The sequence below is a fragment of the Chrysemys picta genome, chromosome 1, assembly GCF_011386835.1.
Source record: "Chrysemys picta bellii isolate R12L10 chromosome 1, ASM1138683v2, whole genome shotgun sequence".
Classification (NCBI taxonomy): domain Eukaryota; kingdom Metazoa; phylum Chordata; order Testudines; family Emydidae; genus Chrysemys; species Chrysemys picta.
Genome location: NC_088791.1, coordinates 192,995,718 through 193,011,145, shown reverse-complemented (window position 1 = coordinate 193,011,145; position 15,428 = coordinate 192,995,718). Strand labels below are relative to the sequence as shown.

Sequence of the window (15,428 nt, the reverse complement as noted above, 5' to 3'; positions counted from 1 at the left end):
TGGGGGCAGAAAGCAAGGGGCGAGGGTTGCGGACCCAGGAGAGGTTTCTGGGGGTGGGTCTGACCACTTCCCCTGCATGGAATGGCCAGGACCGGAATTCCTCGCCCACCCCCAGCCCAGCCAGAACTATCAGCTGAGCTCAGTGCAGGACAGGAGCCCCAGATGTGGCTGGGGAGGGCCAGGAGCCTGGGGCTCCGGGTGCAGGAGGGCTCCAAGTGAGGCGGGGTGTGTGTGTCTGGATGCACAGGGGTTGGGCGGATGGGTCTAACTGGCCCCAGTCAGGGCTTCACCAACCATGCAATTTACCTCTCCGCTGGCTGTTCTGGGCACCCAAAATGACATGCCCTGCTGCTGGGGAGGGGTACACAACTACTCTTGCAGCTTCCTTTTGCTTCCCTGTCAGAAAGTCATTTCTGCAATGGACATGAATTCTGCGCACGCAGTGGCACAGAATTCCCCCAGGAGTAATAGCTGCATTAACTGTAAAAGCCCTTGGGGTTTTTGTTTTTTAAAAACAAACTTCTCACTATTTAGCCAACCTATAATTGCCCCCCAAATTGTTTTCTGGGCTTTGACACATTAACGAGATCTTTAGATGTCCTAGTCTCAAAGCAATCAACACAGGGTAACCCAAATAAAAACCAAACCAAACCAAACAAAAAACCACTTCCAAGATATAATACCTTATTGAGTTTGCCAAGTGAAGATATGAGATCTGCCCATTCGCTTGAAGATTCAAAGTTCCTCAAAGCTTTTTCAATCACTGAAGAATAATTTCTGTATCTGTAGTCCCTGAACAGCTCCTGCTCTTCTGGATCCATCTTAGGTCCTCATAGCAAGCCAAAACTGCCTGGCAAACTAAAATGAATATACACAGTTATGAAAAATTAACCAAGAATTAAATATTGACAAAGCCTACACCTGAAAAGATTGCAAGGGTGTAGTAAGTATGCAGACATGTTTGAAAGGGAACTGTAAACAATTTATTTAATTTAAAAAACTGAGTTCAAAGTAATTTAAGGCATGACACCAATTTCCCATTGCCAGCATTTGTGTTTTTTCAATCACAGTTTCCTATTTTTAGAAATGCTCTCTCCTATGTCTGAGTGCATCTTTTATACAGTAACAGTAGGGGAGAGTAACTACACAGAAGAACTCATTATACACAAAGTAAATAAACTGGGGAGGAATAAGGGAGGGAGAGGAAGATTTTTCCTGCTTTTTTAGTTATAGTTATCGATGGCATTACCCGCAGCAATAGAAAGTAGAAAATCATGCTTTAGTGTGAATTTTTAACTATGTGCCAATTCTCATGATTTTATTTCAAGTTTCACAATATTTTGTGTTTCTCTTAAAATCCCAGCACCTGGAGTTGTGCAAATGTGAGAATATCAGTTCTCACTTTTTAAAAAAAAGTTGAGTCTTCATGGTTGTAGAACAAAGCCTTAAAACATTACCTGAGTGCATACCAAAGGCTCAAAAACCAGAAGTAAGTTGAAAGAATGTAAAAGGTATTTTTTTAGAATCTCATGATTTTTAGACCCATCTCATAGTTCTGGGGCTCCTGACTCACATTTCAAACAGCTGGGATTGGTAATACTGACAAACTCACTAAAAAATGTTCAGTGACAGGCTCCTATTTTAGTCATTAAAGTAAGTCTGTATCTGAAAACAATTCTAATCAACTTATTCTTTAAAATGTTGGTAGTTAAGGGACAAGTTCTATTCTTCCCTCCATCAAAGATAAAGCCTTTCCCCTCCACCAGCGTGAAACAGTGTTTCCTGATTTTCAGAGCTTTAAGTACAAGTGCATTCAACATTCTGGAAAGGTATATGGCACCGCCAGCCAATATTAGCTATGAGTTAATGAAGTTTCTCTGCAGTGAATAGATTAGGCCTCGTCTTCACTACAAAAAAGGTCTGTCCTTAACTGGTGATAGAGAAGACCAGGCAATCTGTAATTTTCACATGTTAGCCGGTTGAGCTTTAACCCAACTTGTTAACACATATGAAAACTACAAACTACCTGGTTTTCTCTAGGATTTTATGTTGAATTAACTAGCTTGCGTTAATACACCCTTTCTTCCCCTTTCCCCCTCCGGCGAATATATGGCCTTAGAAAGTGACAAATTATGAACAAAAACACTTAAAACTATAACACGTAACTAACTTATATTTCATCTTTCAAACCCATTTTTTAATCCTCAAATAGCAATGCATGAAAACAGGAATAAATATGTGGTTACTACCTCACTATTGGTTAAGAAATTAAAAAGCAAAATAATCTGCCATCCATCCAGGTTATATCTAGACATACACTTACTGCGCAACAAGCTGGGATGTAAATCTACAGCATTCCAGCGTGCTGTGTACTAGCTCTCCATGTGGACCCTGCTCTTCCACCTTAAAAGTTCCCTAGTGATCTCTGACATACGCTGTTTCAAATCTATCTATTCAGGAGTGGTACTTTATGACTGGAGAAATTTGTGAGTGGGCTTGTGTGATAGGGTTGCTTGTGATAATAGCGGGGGGGGGGGAAGAGGGGGATGACAGGGCTCAGCAGTCCTGAGTGTCTCTTCCGAATCAAGTCAGATGTTCCTTAAAAATCTCATGCTTCAGGGCTTCAACCAGTCACCTACAGAGGTCAGGAAGGAATTTCCCTCTACTCCACCTCAACATATTCTGTTTTTTGGTCTCCTTCCTCCAAAGCATCAGAGATGGCCAGCTGGAGACAGGACACTGGATGCGGGAAGTTGGTACTCTGAGGAGTTACAGAGTATTCGTTCTCTCAGGTGCTTGGTTGGCTGGTTCTTGCCCACATGCTCAGAATCCAACTGATCACCCACCATATGTGGGGTCAGGAAGGAATTCTCCCCAGGTCAGATTAGTAGTGCCTTAAGGGTTTTTCCACCTTCCTCTAGAGCATAAGGTGTGTGGGTTGCTTGCTAGATTCATCTGGGTATATCTCACTTAATCAAGTCCCTGCCACTGCAGGGGCCATGGGCATTGGTGCAACTTGGTCCCTCCTATCCTTTGCCTATGGCACATAACAGTTTAGTCAGAGAGTTGTAATACCTTGGTCTAATTTCAGTTGCTGGGTTGTGTTTGTAGCCTGTGATATACAAGAGGTCCGACTAGATGATCTGGTAGTCCCGTCTGGCCTTAAATTCTATGACTATGACACTTGGGCCTGGTCTATACTAGAAAATTAGGTCAGCAAAACTGTCGCTCAGAAGTGTGAAAAATCCAAACCTCTGAACAGCATATTTAAGCCAATCTAAGTCCCCATGTATACAGCAGGGAGGTGGATTACCTACACTGACAGGAGAATTCCTCCCATAAGTGTAGCTAGTGTTTACACTGAAATGCTACAGTGACGCAGCTGTAACGTTTTAAGTGTAAATAACCCCACAGATTTATAGTATGCAAGCAACTTTATTTATTATTACTTAAAATAAAGAATGCCAAACAAAATTTTATTTTAATTTTATTTTTTTAAAAAGAGTTTACATTTTTCAGGCCCAATTCTTTCTCTCATTGTATTACATGCTTTATAAGTTAGAATTGTCTAGAGTGATGCTAAACATAGCAATGCCAGCTTTAACTACTAGAATCAGGGTGCTTGCACTGCTATACTAATTGTGACTCTAGTCCTGCATCCTAGTGTCACTATCCTCTGAGGTAATATAGAAAATACAAACTACAAATAGCTATACCAGCAAAACACACCTAACGTGGACACAGCTATACCAGCAGAACAGCACAATTTTCCTGGTATAAAACTGCATCTGAGTATATTTGGATTGGAATTCATTCAGACGGACACTTCATGATCAAATTATAAACACATTTAACAGTGACTGATTTTCATGGAATCACAAATCATTTTCTACTTACACCTCTACCTCGATATAACGCTGTCCTCGGGAGCCAAAAAATCTTACCGCGTTATAGGTGAAACCGCGTTATATTGAACTTGCTTTGATCCACCAGAGTGCGCAGCCCCGCCTCCCCAGAGCACTGCTTTACCGCGTTATATCCGAATTCGTGTTATATCGGGTAGCGTTATACACGGGTAGAGGTGTATAAAGATGTACCTATTTCTCTCAATGGACCATTTGCCATCAATAATCCATTTTTGTCCTTAGATGTTTAGTAGTAACACTCTCATCCTATATCAAGTACCTCCACAATGCATGCCAATTTCAGAAATAATAAGGGTATTTATCCAAAAGCACAGTAATGGGTCTTGTGGAAAAAGTAAATAGGGAAGTGTTATTTACTCCTCATAACACAAGAACTAGGGGTCACTAAATGAAATTAATGGGCAGCAGGTTTAAAACAAAAACAAAAGGAAGTATTTCTTCACACAACACATAGTCAACCTGTGGAACTCTTTGCCAGAGGATGTTGTGAAGGCCAAGGCTCTTTTTTGAACCCTATTATAACTAGATAAACTCATGGAGTAGAGGTCCATCAATGGCTATTAGTCAGGATGGGCAGGGTTGATGTCCCTAGCCTCTGTCAGAAGCTGGGAATCAGCAACAGACGATGGATCACTTGATGATTACCTGTTCTGTTCATTCCTTCTGGGACACCTAGCATTGGCCACTATCATAAGACAGGATACTGGGCTACATGGACCTTTGGTCTGACCCAGCATAGCCGTTTTTATGTTTTTAGTCATCTAGGTATTTCTGAAGTCAAGTGGAGCTGTGTTGCTAAATGTCAACAAATTTACATTCAATTTTAATGAAGGTAAGATAGAATATTTTCTTGTATAAATACAGAAAGCAACAAGTAATTAAATAATACTTTTTATCAGTGACCCCGAAGCCCACATTCCATTGCTAGAAAGCCCCATTTTAATTTGTAAACTAATACATTAAAATTTACTCTATAAATCCTACTTTAAAACATTAAAGATTAAAGTGACAAAGTTTAGGATTATACTTCAATCTGTAGGCACAATAGGATGTAGTGTTTATTACTATATTGATGTGCTCACTATTGGAGTAACACCTTAACTGACATTTTTTGTGCTTTTTTGTACCAGACATATCCATCCAACTGTTTCATTATAAGACTATTGTTGAAAAAATATTGAACGATCCAGGTTTTGAATCATTTACTACTTCCAGAATAAGCTTAACTTAGAACCCAATAAACTGGAGTAAAGGCTTTAGTTCCTTATGAATTCTCTATTATTTTGCTTTAATCTCTTGCCACCTCACTGTATTGCTCTTTACTTTAATCTACTGTGTCAACACAGTAGATTACACTAAAAAAAGTTTAAAAAATCATATTATGAATGGAATTCTCTATGATTTCTTTAAATGACAAAGGCTTGCTTTTAAAACATCCCAGCACTGATGAATAGAAGTGAAATTGACCAGGCTGTTTTCATTGTTAAAGAGAAGATAAATTAAAAAGTACATAGACTGAATAAATTATGTAAAGTAATTTAGACATTTCCTCCCATTTTTATCTATCTCAGATGAAAAAGAGACAAGAAAATATGTTTGGTTTTAAAATATTACTTTTAACCTAAGGTGTACCTTTAATATTTGTGGCTTATGCCTATAGATAGAAGTTTGGACAAAAACATTCTTGTTTATCAATCAAACACATCACAACTTGGTTTAAGTTTCTCTGTTCTCTTTCCATGTCCCCTATTAATAATGACAACACAGTGTATGTGTAAAGTTCCAACCACGCATCACTATGCAGACTGCAGGGCAGTTTTGCTCACCAGGAGTCAGGGGCTCCATTTCCCCCGGTGCCAGTCTGGACACCGTGGTTTGGGCAGAAGTTCACCCAGATCCAGTGGGTACCATGGAAGGAGGAGACCCTGCAGCACCTATGCAGCAAACAGGGCCCCCACAGCCCTCCCCCACAACATTTGACAGCCAAGTACTATGGCAAAGACCACAGCTGTTACAACAGCCTGCTGATGCTGCAGGGAGGGAAGGGTGTGAGCTGCCGCATCTCAACAGTCTGCACTTCTGCACTAGAATACGCACCCACATACATACATCCTTCCTCCCAGACACACACACAGATCCCCTGCCCCTCATACACAGGTTTACACACACAAGACTAGCCATACTGGGTCAAACCAATGGTCCATCTAGCCCAATATCCTGTCTTACGACAGTGCCCAGTGCCAGGTGCTTCAGAGGGAATGAACAGAGCAGGGCAACTACTGAATGATCCAGCCCGTTCTGGCGGCATCCAGAGACCCAGAGCATGGGGCTGCACACACACATCTATACACACAGACACCTCCCCCCACTCACACACCGAGATGCCCCAGACACACACACTCCCCTGTACACACGAGACCCCTATGCGCGCGCACACACACCCTCTCACGCTCCCCCCGGACACCCCGCACTGGCTGTCAGGGCCGGAGGGGGTCACACCCCGCGGGTCCCGGCCGGGGCTGGCTGGGGGCGGCGGGAGGAACCGGCTCCCGCACGGCTGGGCAGCAGCGGGGGGGAGGGAGGGGGTGCGCGCGACGCAGGGGCCCCAGGAACCCACCTGGCGAGGCGGCGGCTTCGGCCGGACACGGACGCTGCTGCCGCTTCCCTGCGACGTGTCTCTGCTCGGGGCGGGGCCAGAGGGGGGCAGTCCCTCAGTTTCTATGGTAACCTGGCGGGGCGGGGTCTCGCTCCTGGGCCCGGGGATCCGCCTCCCTGCCCAGCCCGGGCGGCTCCGCTGCGGCCAGCTCGGGAAATACCACTCCGGACTGGGAAGGGGGGCGCCTCAGCCGCCGGAAACGAGCAAGTCCGGTCCACCTTCCCTCTCCCTCTATACCCGCTGTCAGGGATGTGGAGCTGCCCGGATTCATCATGATTACATTGGAAAGTATACCCCCCGTAGGGCCAGGGTAAGTGGTACATTCCGGTAGACACGGCTGTGTGTCTGCCGCCACCTACCGGCGAAGGAGGGGAAGCGCCCCGCCACTGCCGCTGCACAAAAGCCAGGGCCACCCCTCGGGACGCTGCTGGGGGTAGCGCCCATTCATCCCGATCCCAGCGCCGATCCCACACTCCAGATCGCTCTGTGGTGGGTAGTGCATGTTGCGGAGCAGGTGCAAAGGCCACCTTTGCAGAGTGGCTTGTTCCTGTAACACAAGCAACAGCAACCCCGCGGGCTGAAAATATCAGCAGTGACATAATCAGCCCATTGAAACAGCGATAGTTTGGGATTCAGGTTTCAGAGTGGTAGCTGTGTTAGTCTGTATCAGCAAAAACAACAACGAGTCCTTGTGATACCTTAGAGTCTAACAAATTTATTTGGGCATAAGCTTTCATGGACTATAACCCACTTCATCAGATGCATGGAGTAAAAAATACAGTAGGCAGGTATATAATGTTTTCACCCCTCAGCTCACAGGAGTTGCCTTATCAAGTGGGGGGTTAGTGCTAACGAGGCCAATTCAATCAGGGTGGATGTGGCCCATTCCCAACAGTTGACAAGAAGGGGTGAATATCAACAGAGAGATACTCACACCTTCTTGTCAACTGTTGGGAATGGGCCACATCCACGCTGATTGAATTGGCCTTGTTAGCATAGGCACCAACTCCGTGGGTGCTCCGGAGTTGGAGCACCCACGGGGAAAAATTGGTGGCTCATTTTTGCTGCCCCAAGCAAAAAAAACCCCCAAACGCTCTGACTGCCGCCGCCTGAACTGCCGAAGTGCAAAAAAAAAAAAAAAAAAAAAAGCTGCCCGGAGTCTGCCGCCCCAAGAATGGACGGAATGCTGCCCCTTAGCATGTGCCACCCCAGGCACGTGCTTACTCTGCTGGTAAGCCGGCGCTGTTTGCATTGCAACAGCTCTTTATGGATCCACATCACCTCCTGTTCCAGTATGCCCCAACCTTTCAACTGCCACATCCCTACAAGGTCTCTACATGAGAGAGTGCCAGCACAACAATGGCCAGGGAACTGAACTCCCAAGTAACTCACTACATCAGCTTTGCCACTTAATTTTATTTCATTCATATGCACATTTTGTACTTCCCTTCTGTACATTTTGGTAGAAGTTAATCCAAACAATTTCAGATAAATCTTACATAAAACATTGTTTCAGAGTAGCAGCCGTGTTAGTCCGTATCTGCAAAAAGAACAGGAGTACTTGTGGCACCTTAGAGACTAACAAATTTATTAGAGCATAAGCTTTCGTGGACTACAGCCCACTTCTTCGGATGCATATAGAATGGAACATATATTGAGGAGATATATATACACACATACAGAGAGCATAAACAGGTGGGAGTTGTCTTACCAACTGGGCTAGCTTGATTATCACTTCAAAAGGTGTTTTTTGTTTGTTTGTTTTTTCTCTTAATTAATTGGCCTCTCAGAGTTGGTAAGACAACTCCCACCTGTTCATGCTCTCTGTATGTGTGTATATATATCTCCTCAATATATGTTCCACTCTATATGCATCCGAAGAAGTGGGCTGTAGCCCACGAATGCTTATGCTCTAATAAATTTGTTAGTCTCTAAGGTGCCACAAGTACTCCTGTTCATAAAACATTGTAAGTCTCAAGCAGTATTTATGATTTAAAAAATAAATAATCATATGTAAAATTTATATACACATTAGTATCAAGCCAATTCATGGACACCTGGTTACACTGATAATATTTGATCACTTATCGTGTAGTGTTAATCTATTAATGTCTAGTTTATTCAGATTAATCAATATTCTCCAATAATATTTACCTTTCATATAGCAACATTCATGTCCAAAACTTAATTCTTTACAAACATTAACCCACACTGTGGCTTTAAGCCAGGGCCTGTGTAGGGGTGAAGGGGGTGAGAAAGACGCATGCAGTAACTGCAGTCCCTGAGAAAATTTGAACCAGCAGTCCAAGCACACTTTGAAAAGGCGCTCTCCTACAACAACTCAGCTCCTCCAGCCAGGGCCGGCTCCAGGCACCAGCCTGGCAAGCAGGTGCTTGGGGCGGCCACTCCAGAGAGGGGCGGCACGTCCAGCTATTCGGCAGCAATTCAGCGGACGGTCTCTCACTCCCGCTTGGAGCGAAGGACCTCCTGCCGAATTGCTGCCGCAGATCGTGATCGCGGCTTTTATTTATTTATTTATTTTTGGCTGCTTGGGGCGGCCAAAACCCTGGAGCTGGCCCTGCCTCCAGCTGGTGCAAAGGGGAATATCTCTGGTCCACAATGCCTTTGGAGAGTCTAATGCTGGGATTGGAACTAAATAAGCATAGAACTTGCAATCCCCACTGACAGTGTGACTGGCCCCTGAGCAATTTGAAGGGGAAAGGATGTAAAGAAGCTCCTTGCTCCCTCCCTTCCATACCCACCCAAGGCCACAATCCAATTCATAATCTAACTTTTACATGCGTATGACACACAAAAAGTAACCATATATGAACTGTTTTTTCACTAATCAACTGCCCATGGAGCCTATCAGGCTCAGAGGGTAAAACAGCTAAATATACAGCATTCTGAGCTCCCTCATCTGGAGTTTTAGGAGCATTCAGACCTACCAAGTCAGTTTTCAGCCATCTGGGGCAGTCAGCATTAAGAATTCTGTCAAATGTCTTTTTCTCATTCATCATCCTGGCTTAAGTCTTGGACAATACTACAATTCCAATTTCAGACATACTGTAGGCAGTATGTGGCCAGCACTCCTCCTCATGTACTCCATTCTTTGTACAGTATCTTCCACAAATGTTTTCCATAAGCTTCACTAGCTGCTCCTTAGTGATTGTATCACTGCGAAATTTCTGCTGCTGACCTTGGCTGCAACTTGCAAATGCCAAAACACTCATGACATTTGATACGTTTACTACTGTGGTTATAATAGGGAAAATGCCATATTTCAATTATCGACAAAATACTGTATAATTTTAGAATAAAGGAGAAAGAAAAGTGATTGATCTCAAATAACACATCTATCATTAAGATGAAAGAGTGAAATAGCATTGCATAAAGCTAAATAGAAGAGTTTCTGGACAAATGGTCTTAACGATAAAATGTAAAAACAAATAAGATTCTAAAGAATAAATTTGCAGATGACACCAAACTGGGAGGGGTTGCAATCACTTTGGAGGACAGATTAGAATTCAAAATACCTTGATAAATTGAAGAATTGAAATCAACAAAAATTAAATTCACTAAACTACAAAACTACATGTAAGAAAGAAAAATCAAATGCACAACTACAGAATGGGGAATAACTGGCTAAGCAATACGGCGAGTTCTGGCGGTTATAGTGGATCAGAAATTGAATGAGTCAACAAAGTGATGCAGTTGTGGAAAAGGCTAATATAATTCTGGAGAGTATTAACAGGAGTGTCATATCTAAGAGACAGCAGTCAAATGCTCTGTTGGGACTGGTGAGGCCTCAGCTGGAGTACTGTGTCCAGTTTACGTAGGGCGCCACACTTTTAAAAAGACATGGACAAATTGGAGAGAGTCCAGAGGCGAGCAATAAAAATAAAAAAAGGTTTAGAAATCCTGACCTATGAAGAAAGGTTAAAACACCAGGCATGTTTAGTCTTGAGAAAGGAAGACTGAGAGGGAACCTGATATATGCAAGGTAGTTGTAGCTGTGTTGGTCCCAGGATATTAGAGACAAGGTGGGTGAGGTAACATCTTTTATTGGACCAATTTCTGTTGGTGAGAGAGACAAGCTTTCAAGCCACACAGAGCTCTTTCTCAGGTCATGATGGATCTGAAGAAGATCTCTGTGGCTCGAACACTCTTACTAATAGAAGTTGGGGGAACCTGATAACAATCTTCAAATATGTTGAAGGCTGTTACAGAGGATGGTGATCAATTGTTCTCTGTGTCCACAGAAGGTAGAGCAAGAAGTAATCAGCTTAATCTGGAGCAAGGAGGACTTAGGTTAGATATTAGGAAAAACTTTCTAATTATAATGATAGTTAAGCACTGGAACAGGCTTCCAATGAAGGTTGAGAAATCCCCATTACTGGAGGTTTTTAAGAACAGGTTGGACAATCACCTGTCAGGGATGGGATAGGTATACTAGGTGCTGCCTTATCATGGGGTGACGGGCTAGATGACCTCTAAGTTCCCTTCCGGTCTTAGAATCTTCTTTCTTCGATGGATGGCTGTTGTGGCTTATACATCTGCTCAGGGTAAAGTAACTGACAGATTTGATGGCAAGAAGTAATTTTCTTCTAGGTCAAATTGGCAGAGCCTTGGGGATTTTTCACCTTCCTCTGCAGCACGGGCGTGGTTTGCCTGCTGGGATCATCTGGGAAGATCTCATCTAATCAATTTCATGCCATTCCAGGGGCCTCAGATACTGTTGGCACCTCAGTGTCTCCTATTCTCTGCCTATGGCACACAACAGTTTAATCTAACTCAAGTAGGGGTATCTAGGTGAAATTTCATGGACTATGGTAAGCAGGAGGTCAGACTGGTGATCTAAAAGTCCTTTCTGGCCTTAAACTGTGAAACTATTAAATCAACTTCAGGCCTCCAATAAGGAACTGGGATCTTGCATATAAGTAACAGGCAATAAGTGCACCCCCATCCATCTGTCTGTTGTCACTTGCCTTACACTTAGATTGTAAGCTCCTTGGGACAGGAAGTGTCTTTTTGTTCTGTGTTTGTGCATCACCTAGCACATTGGGGAGCCTGGTCCATGCATGGGGCTTCTAAGCACTAGGGTAATAAAAATAATAAATAATAAGAGAATTAATAAATAACAAATTTCACCCTTTTGTTGGGTGCTCTTTCTCCTTGTCTTGGAAGAGCAGGAGCAGATCCGGCTGAGGAAGTGCCCCAGAAGGAGGGTTACTAACAGTCCCGTATTAAAAGGGACATCCCTTATTTAAATAAAATATTGTCTGTCCCACACTAAATCAGCACAGGACATCTTTTATCCTATATTTCAACCAGGTTAGTGACATTAGTTGGCAACTTGACCTGGTGCAGTGTCACAATGCCTCTCAAATTTGGCCCAGACACCCCTGCATCATGCCTACATGGCCCCTGGACCCATATTTTTGAATTACAGTGTTGGAAACCCTACCAGGAGATGAAGAAGGAACCATAGCAAAGTAGTTGTAAAGTACAAAGTAAAATGAGCAAACCTGTTTTGTTCTGCGTGGCAGCACAAAAATGTAGGGCTATATCCACCAGCAAAACATATGCCAAGTGTGTAGTGTGTAATGTTATCAGCTTTGTAACCAACATCTAAAAAGTGATTAGTTTTTAAAGAGTGAAATGTGGGACTGAGAGCCAACCTAAGGGACATACAGATTAGTAAAGGAAGAAGCTTGAAATGTTGTACAATCAACCATTTTTACTTAAAGCAGGGGCTTGTGTCTCCAGGTACAACAGTCTGAACATGGGAGAGGCTGACTCTAAGTGGGATTTTTAAAACATTGACATGTCGAAAAATGCAGGTCCTTCTTCACCACAGGGAGAGATGTTAAAATGAATCCCAAATGAGTAAGCCTTGAAAATATGCAGTGTTGTAGCCATTTCAGTACCAGGATATTAGAGAGACAAGGTGGGTGAGGTAATATCTTTTCTTGGACCAACTGCTGTTGGTGAGAGAAACAAGTTTCTGAGCTTACACAGAGTTCTTCCTCGGGTGCTCTGTGTAAGCTCGAAAGCTTGTCTCTCTCACCAATAGAAGTTGGTCCAATAAAAGATATTACCTCATCCACCTTGTTTCTCTGGGCTGGTCTACATTAGGGGGCGGGATCGATCCAAGATACGCAACTTCAGCTACGTGAATAGCGTAGCTGAAGTCGAAGTATCTTGGATCGAATTACCGGGGGTCCACACGGCACGGGATCGACGGCCGTGGCTCCCCGTTGACTGCGCTACCGCCGCTCGCTCTGGTGGAGTTCCGGAGTCGACGGTGAGCGCATTCGGGGATCGATATATCGTGTCTTAACGAGACGCGATATATCGATCCTGGCTAAATCGATTGCTACCCGCTGATACGGCGGGTAGTGAAGACGTACCCTAAGATAAGCCTCAGAAGGTCTGATAAAGCCTTAAATTACCTCATTCCATGAGTCAGCATTTTCCCAGTAGCTTACAATAACTGTTACAGCACCAAGGTTAGGTGAGATAGAGGAAGGGCACATGAAGGACGTGACAATAGGAAGAAGAAATTGACAGCCTTATTAATTTTTAATGGAATTTTTAAGAGAGTTTCCCAAATGCAAAGATGCTTCAGTAGTAAAACAAACCTCCATGTGGTTTTTCTTCTTTTAGTTACTTCAGCCTTGATTCTGAATAGCAGCCCCAACTTACCACCTAACTGTTGTTAAAAAAGTTACACCAATGGCAAGGGGCAGAGCATGTATTTCTGCCAGCTAAAAAGTATAGGCAGATGTTGAATTAATTGTAATAAGTTAGACTTTGGAAGCCTATCGTGTAGCCTGTGAGAAAAAAAATAGTAGAGTCAAATGTTTGCTGTGAGATTTTTCTGACATAGGGCCGTCCTTGCAGTCTCTGCACACCCAACTAGGGTAGGAGTTTTGGATGTACAAGGAATTGAGATTGAGATCCCATAACATGCTTGAAAGATTTGAAGGAAAGATAGTGTGTGTGTTAGTGTGATAATTAATTACCTTGAGGTCACTAGTTCATACAGAATATTCTATTCATGGTTGAAAAAACAAATTTGAAAGTGCCACTCTTGGTTTGAGAGTTTATGAGCACTTTTGACATTGACTCCAAAGGAAGCAGGATGAGGCCAATGATTACTAAACTGAGATAAACTGTACTGCGTCTTTCTAATTGGTCAATCTGATTTTGCAAAACATCTTGGGACAATGCCCACCATGGGAATTAAAATGAGGAAACTCCAGTAATCCTACACTGACTCTGACCCAGGGAGCAGAAAAGATGGATGTTATTAAATTTCAATTATTTTCTATTTGCAACCACAGACCCCAATCAGGAGTGGACCCCATTTTGCTAGGCAATATAGAAACATGTAGGAAGATTCAGTCCTTGTCCAGAGGAGCTTCCACTCTAATTAAAGGCTTGTCGGTAGTATAAGGGCCCTACCATCAATCAAGCCCTAACCCCGCCCATTGACCACTTAAGCCCCGCCCCTTGACCAATTAGTCCCTCCCATCTGTCACCGGAAGTCCCACCCCATGGGGGTATTACTTCCGGGGTCAAGGGGCCACCTGACCGGAAGCAAGGTGTGTCAAGTGACCCCTCTAAGAACTCCCCCCACCACCCTCTACCAATCAGGAGGGGTTTCGTCCCGATAGGACCACCCTGAGAGGAGATTTTGACCAATTAGGGTGACTTCTGGGTTGGGGTGACCCCTCCGGAAGGGAGTCGTGTGACCCCACTAAGAACGCCTCCCAAGGCCCTCCGCCAATCAGAGTGCAGCACCATTACCCCATAAAGCCCAGCGCCAGACAGAGGAGGCGGCCATCTCTTACCAAGGACACGTGTTTTCGAAAGCGCAGAAAGGCTGCTGAGAGGAAACGTGGCCTCCTTCATCACCCCCGTGAGAACTTCGGACATTGTTTTAGCCCCAACCACCTTTGACCTTGTGTGGAGCAGGCGTTGCATCAGCCACAGTTCCAAGGAGGACCCTTTGACCCAGCCATTGATGGATATGTCGGAACCCGACCCCGAAACCCTCGTGAGACAGCCCGATGAGCGTGACGGCCTCTCTTTGTCCACCCCCTCAGAGGTGGAAGGCAATCGCGGCTCGGGGGAGACACCGGTGGACAAAGCGAACGGAAAAGACGGCGCTCAGGTAAAATGAATGATTAAGAAGCGGCGGTCGAGGAGGGGTGGGTAATGGGGTAGGAACCGGGGGTTGCGTAAATTAAAAAAAAAAAAAAACAAGCAGTGGGGGTGCTTACGCGGTTTCTTTTCTGAAAATCTCTCAACAGGTCGATGATGCCTTTTTAGAGGCTGTCAAGGCTGGATCCCCACTTTGAACTTTAGGGTACAAATGTAGGGGCCTGCATGAAAACTTCTAAGGTTAACTACCAGCTTAGCTCTGGTTCCGCTGCCACCATTTCAATTTTTCCCTCCCTGGGAAGCCTTGAAAAACCTTCACTAATTCCCTGGTGAATACAGATCCAAACCCCTTGGATTTTAAAACAAGGAGAAATTAACCATTCCCCCTCCTTCCTCCCACCAACTCCTGGTGAATACAGTTCCAAACCCCCTGGGATCTACAACAGGGAGAAATTAACCATCCCCCCTCCTTCCTCCCACCAACTCCTGGTGAATCAAGATCCAAACCCCTTGGATCTTAAAACAAGGAAAAATCAATCAGGTTCTAAAAAGAAAGCTTTTAATTAAAGAAAAAAAGGTAAAAATCATCTCTGTAAAATCAGTATGGAAATTAACCTTACAGGGTAATCAAACTTAAAGAGCTTAGAGGACTCCCCTCTAGTCTCAGGTTCAAA

General features: G+C 43.9%; 1 protein-coding gene across 9 annotated transcripts in view; it reads right to left on the bottom strand.

Moving 5' to 3' along the window:
• DOP1B (DOP1 leucine zipper like protein B) overlaps window positions 1-6,733 on the bottom strand; it is a 97,758-nt gene extending 91,025 nt beyond the window's left edge. For 6 of the 9 annotated variants that reach the window (XM_065590260.1, XM_065590268.1, XM_065590263.1 and 3 more), the window contains exons 1-2: window positions 6,544-6,733; window positions 684-858 (exon numbers count right to left, since the gene is read on the bottom strand). Coding sequence is in view for 3 of the 9 variants with exons in the window: in XM_005303320.4 (XP_005303377.1) it covers window positions 684-821 (138 nt within the window). In the remaining 6 variants the exon portion in view is untranslated. The remainder of the gene's footprint in view (window positions 1-683; window positions 859-6,543) is intronic. The other 3 variants (XM_065590273.1, XM_065590294.1, XM_065590283.1) reach the window with 2 other exon arrangements.
• Between the last annotated feature and the right edge of the window lie 8,695 nt (window positions 6,734-15,428).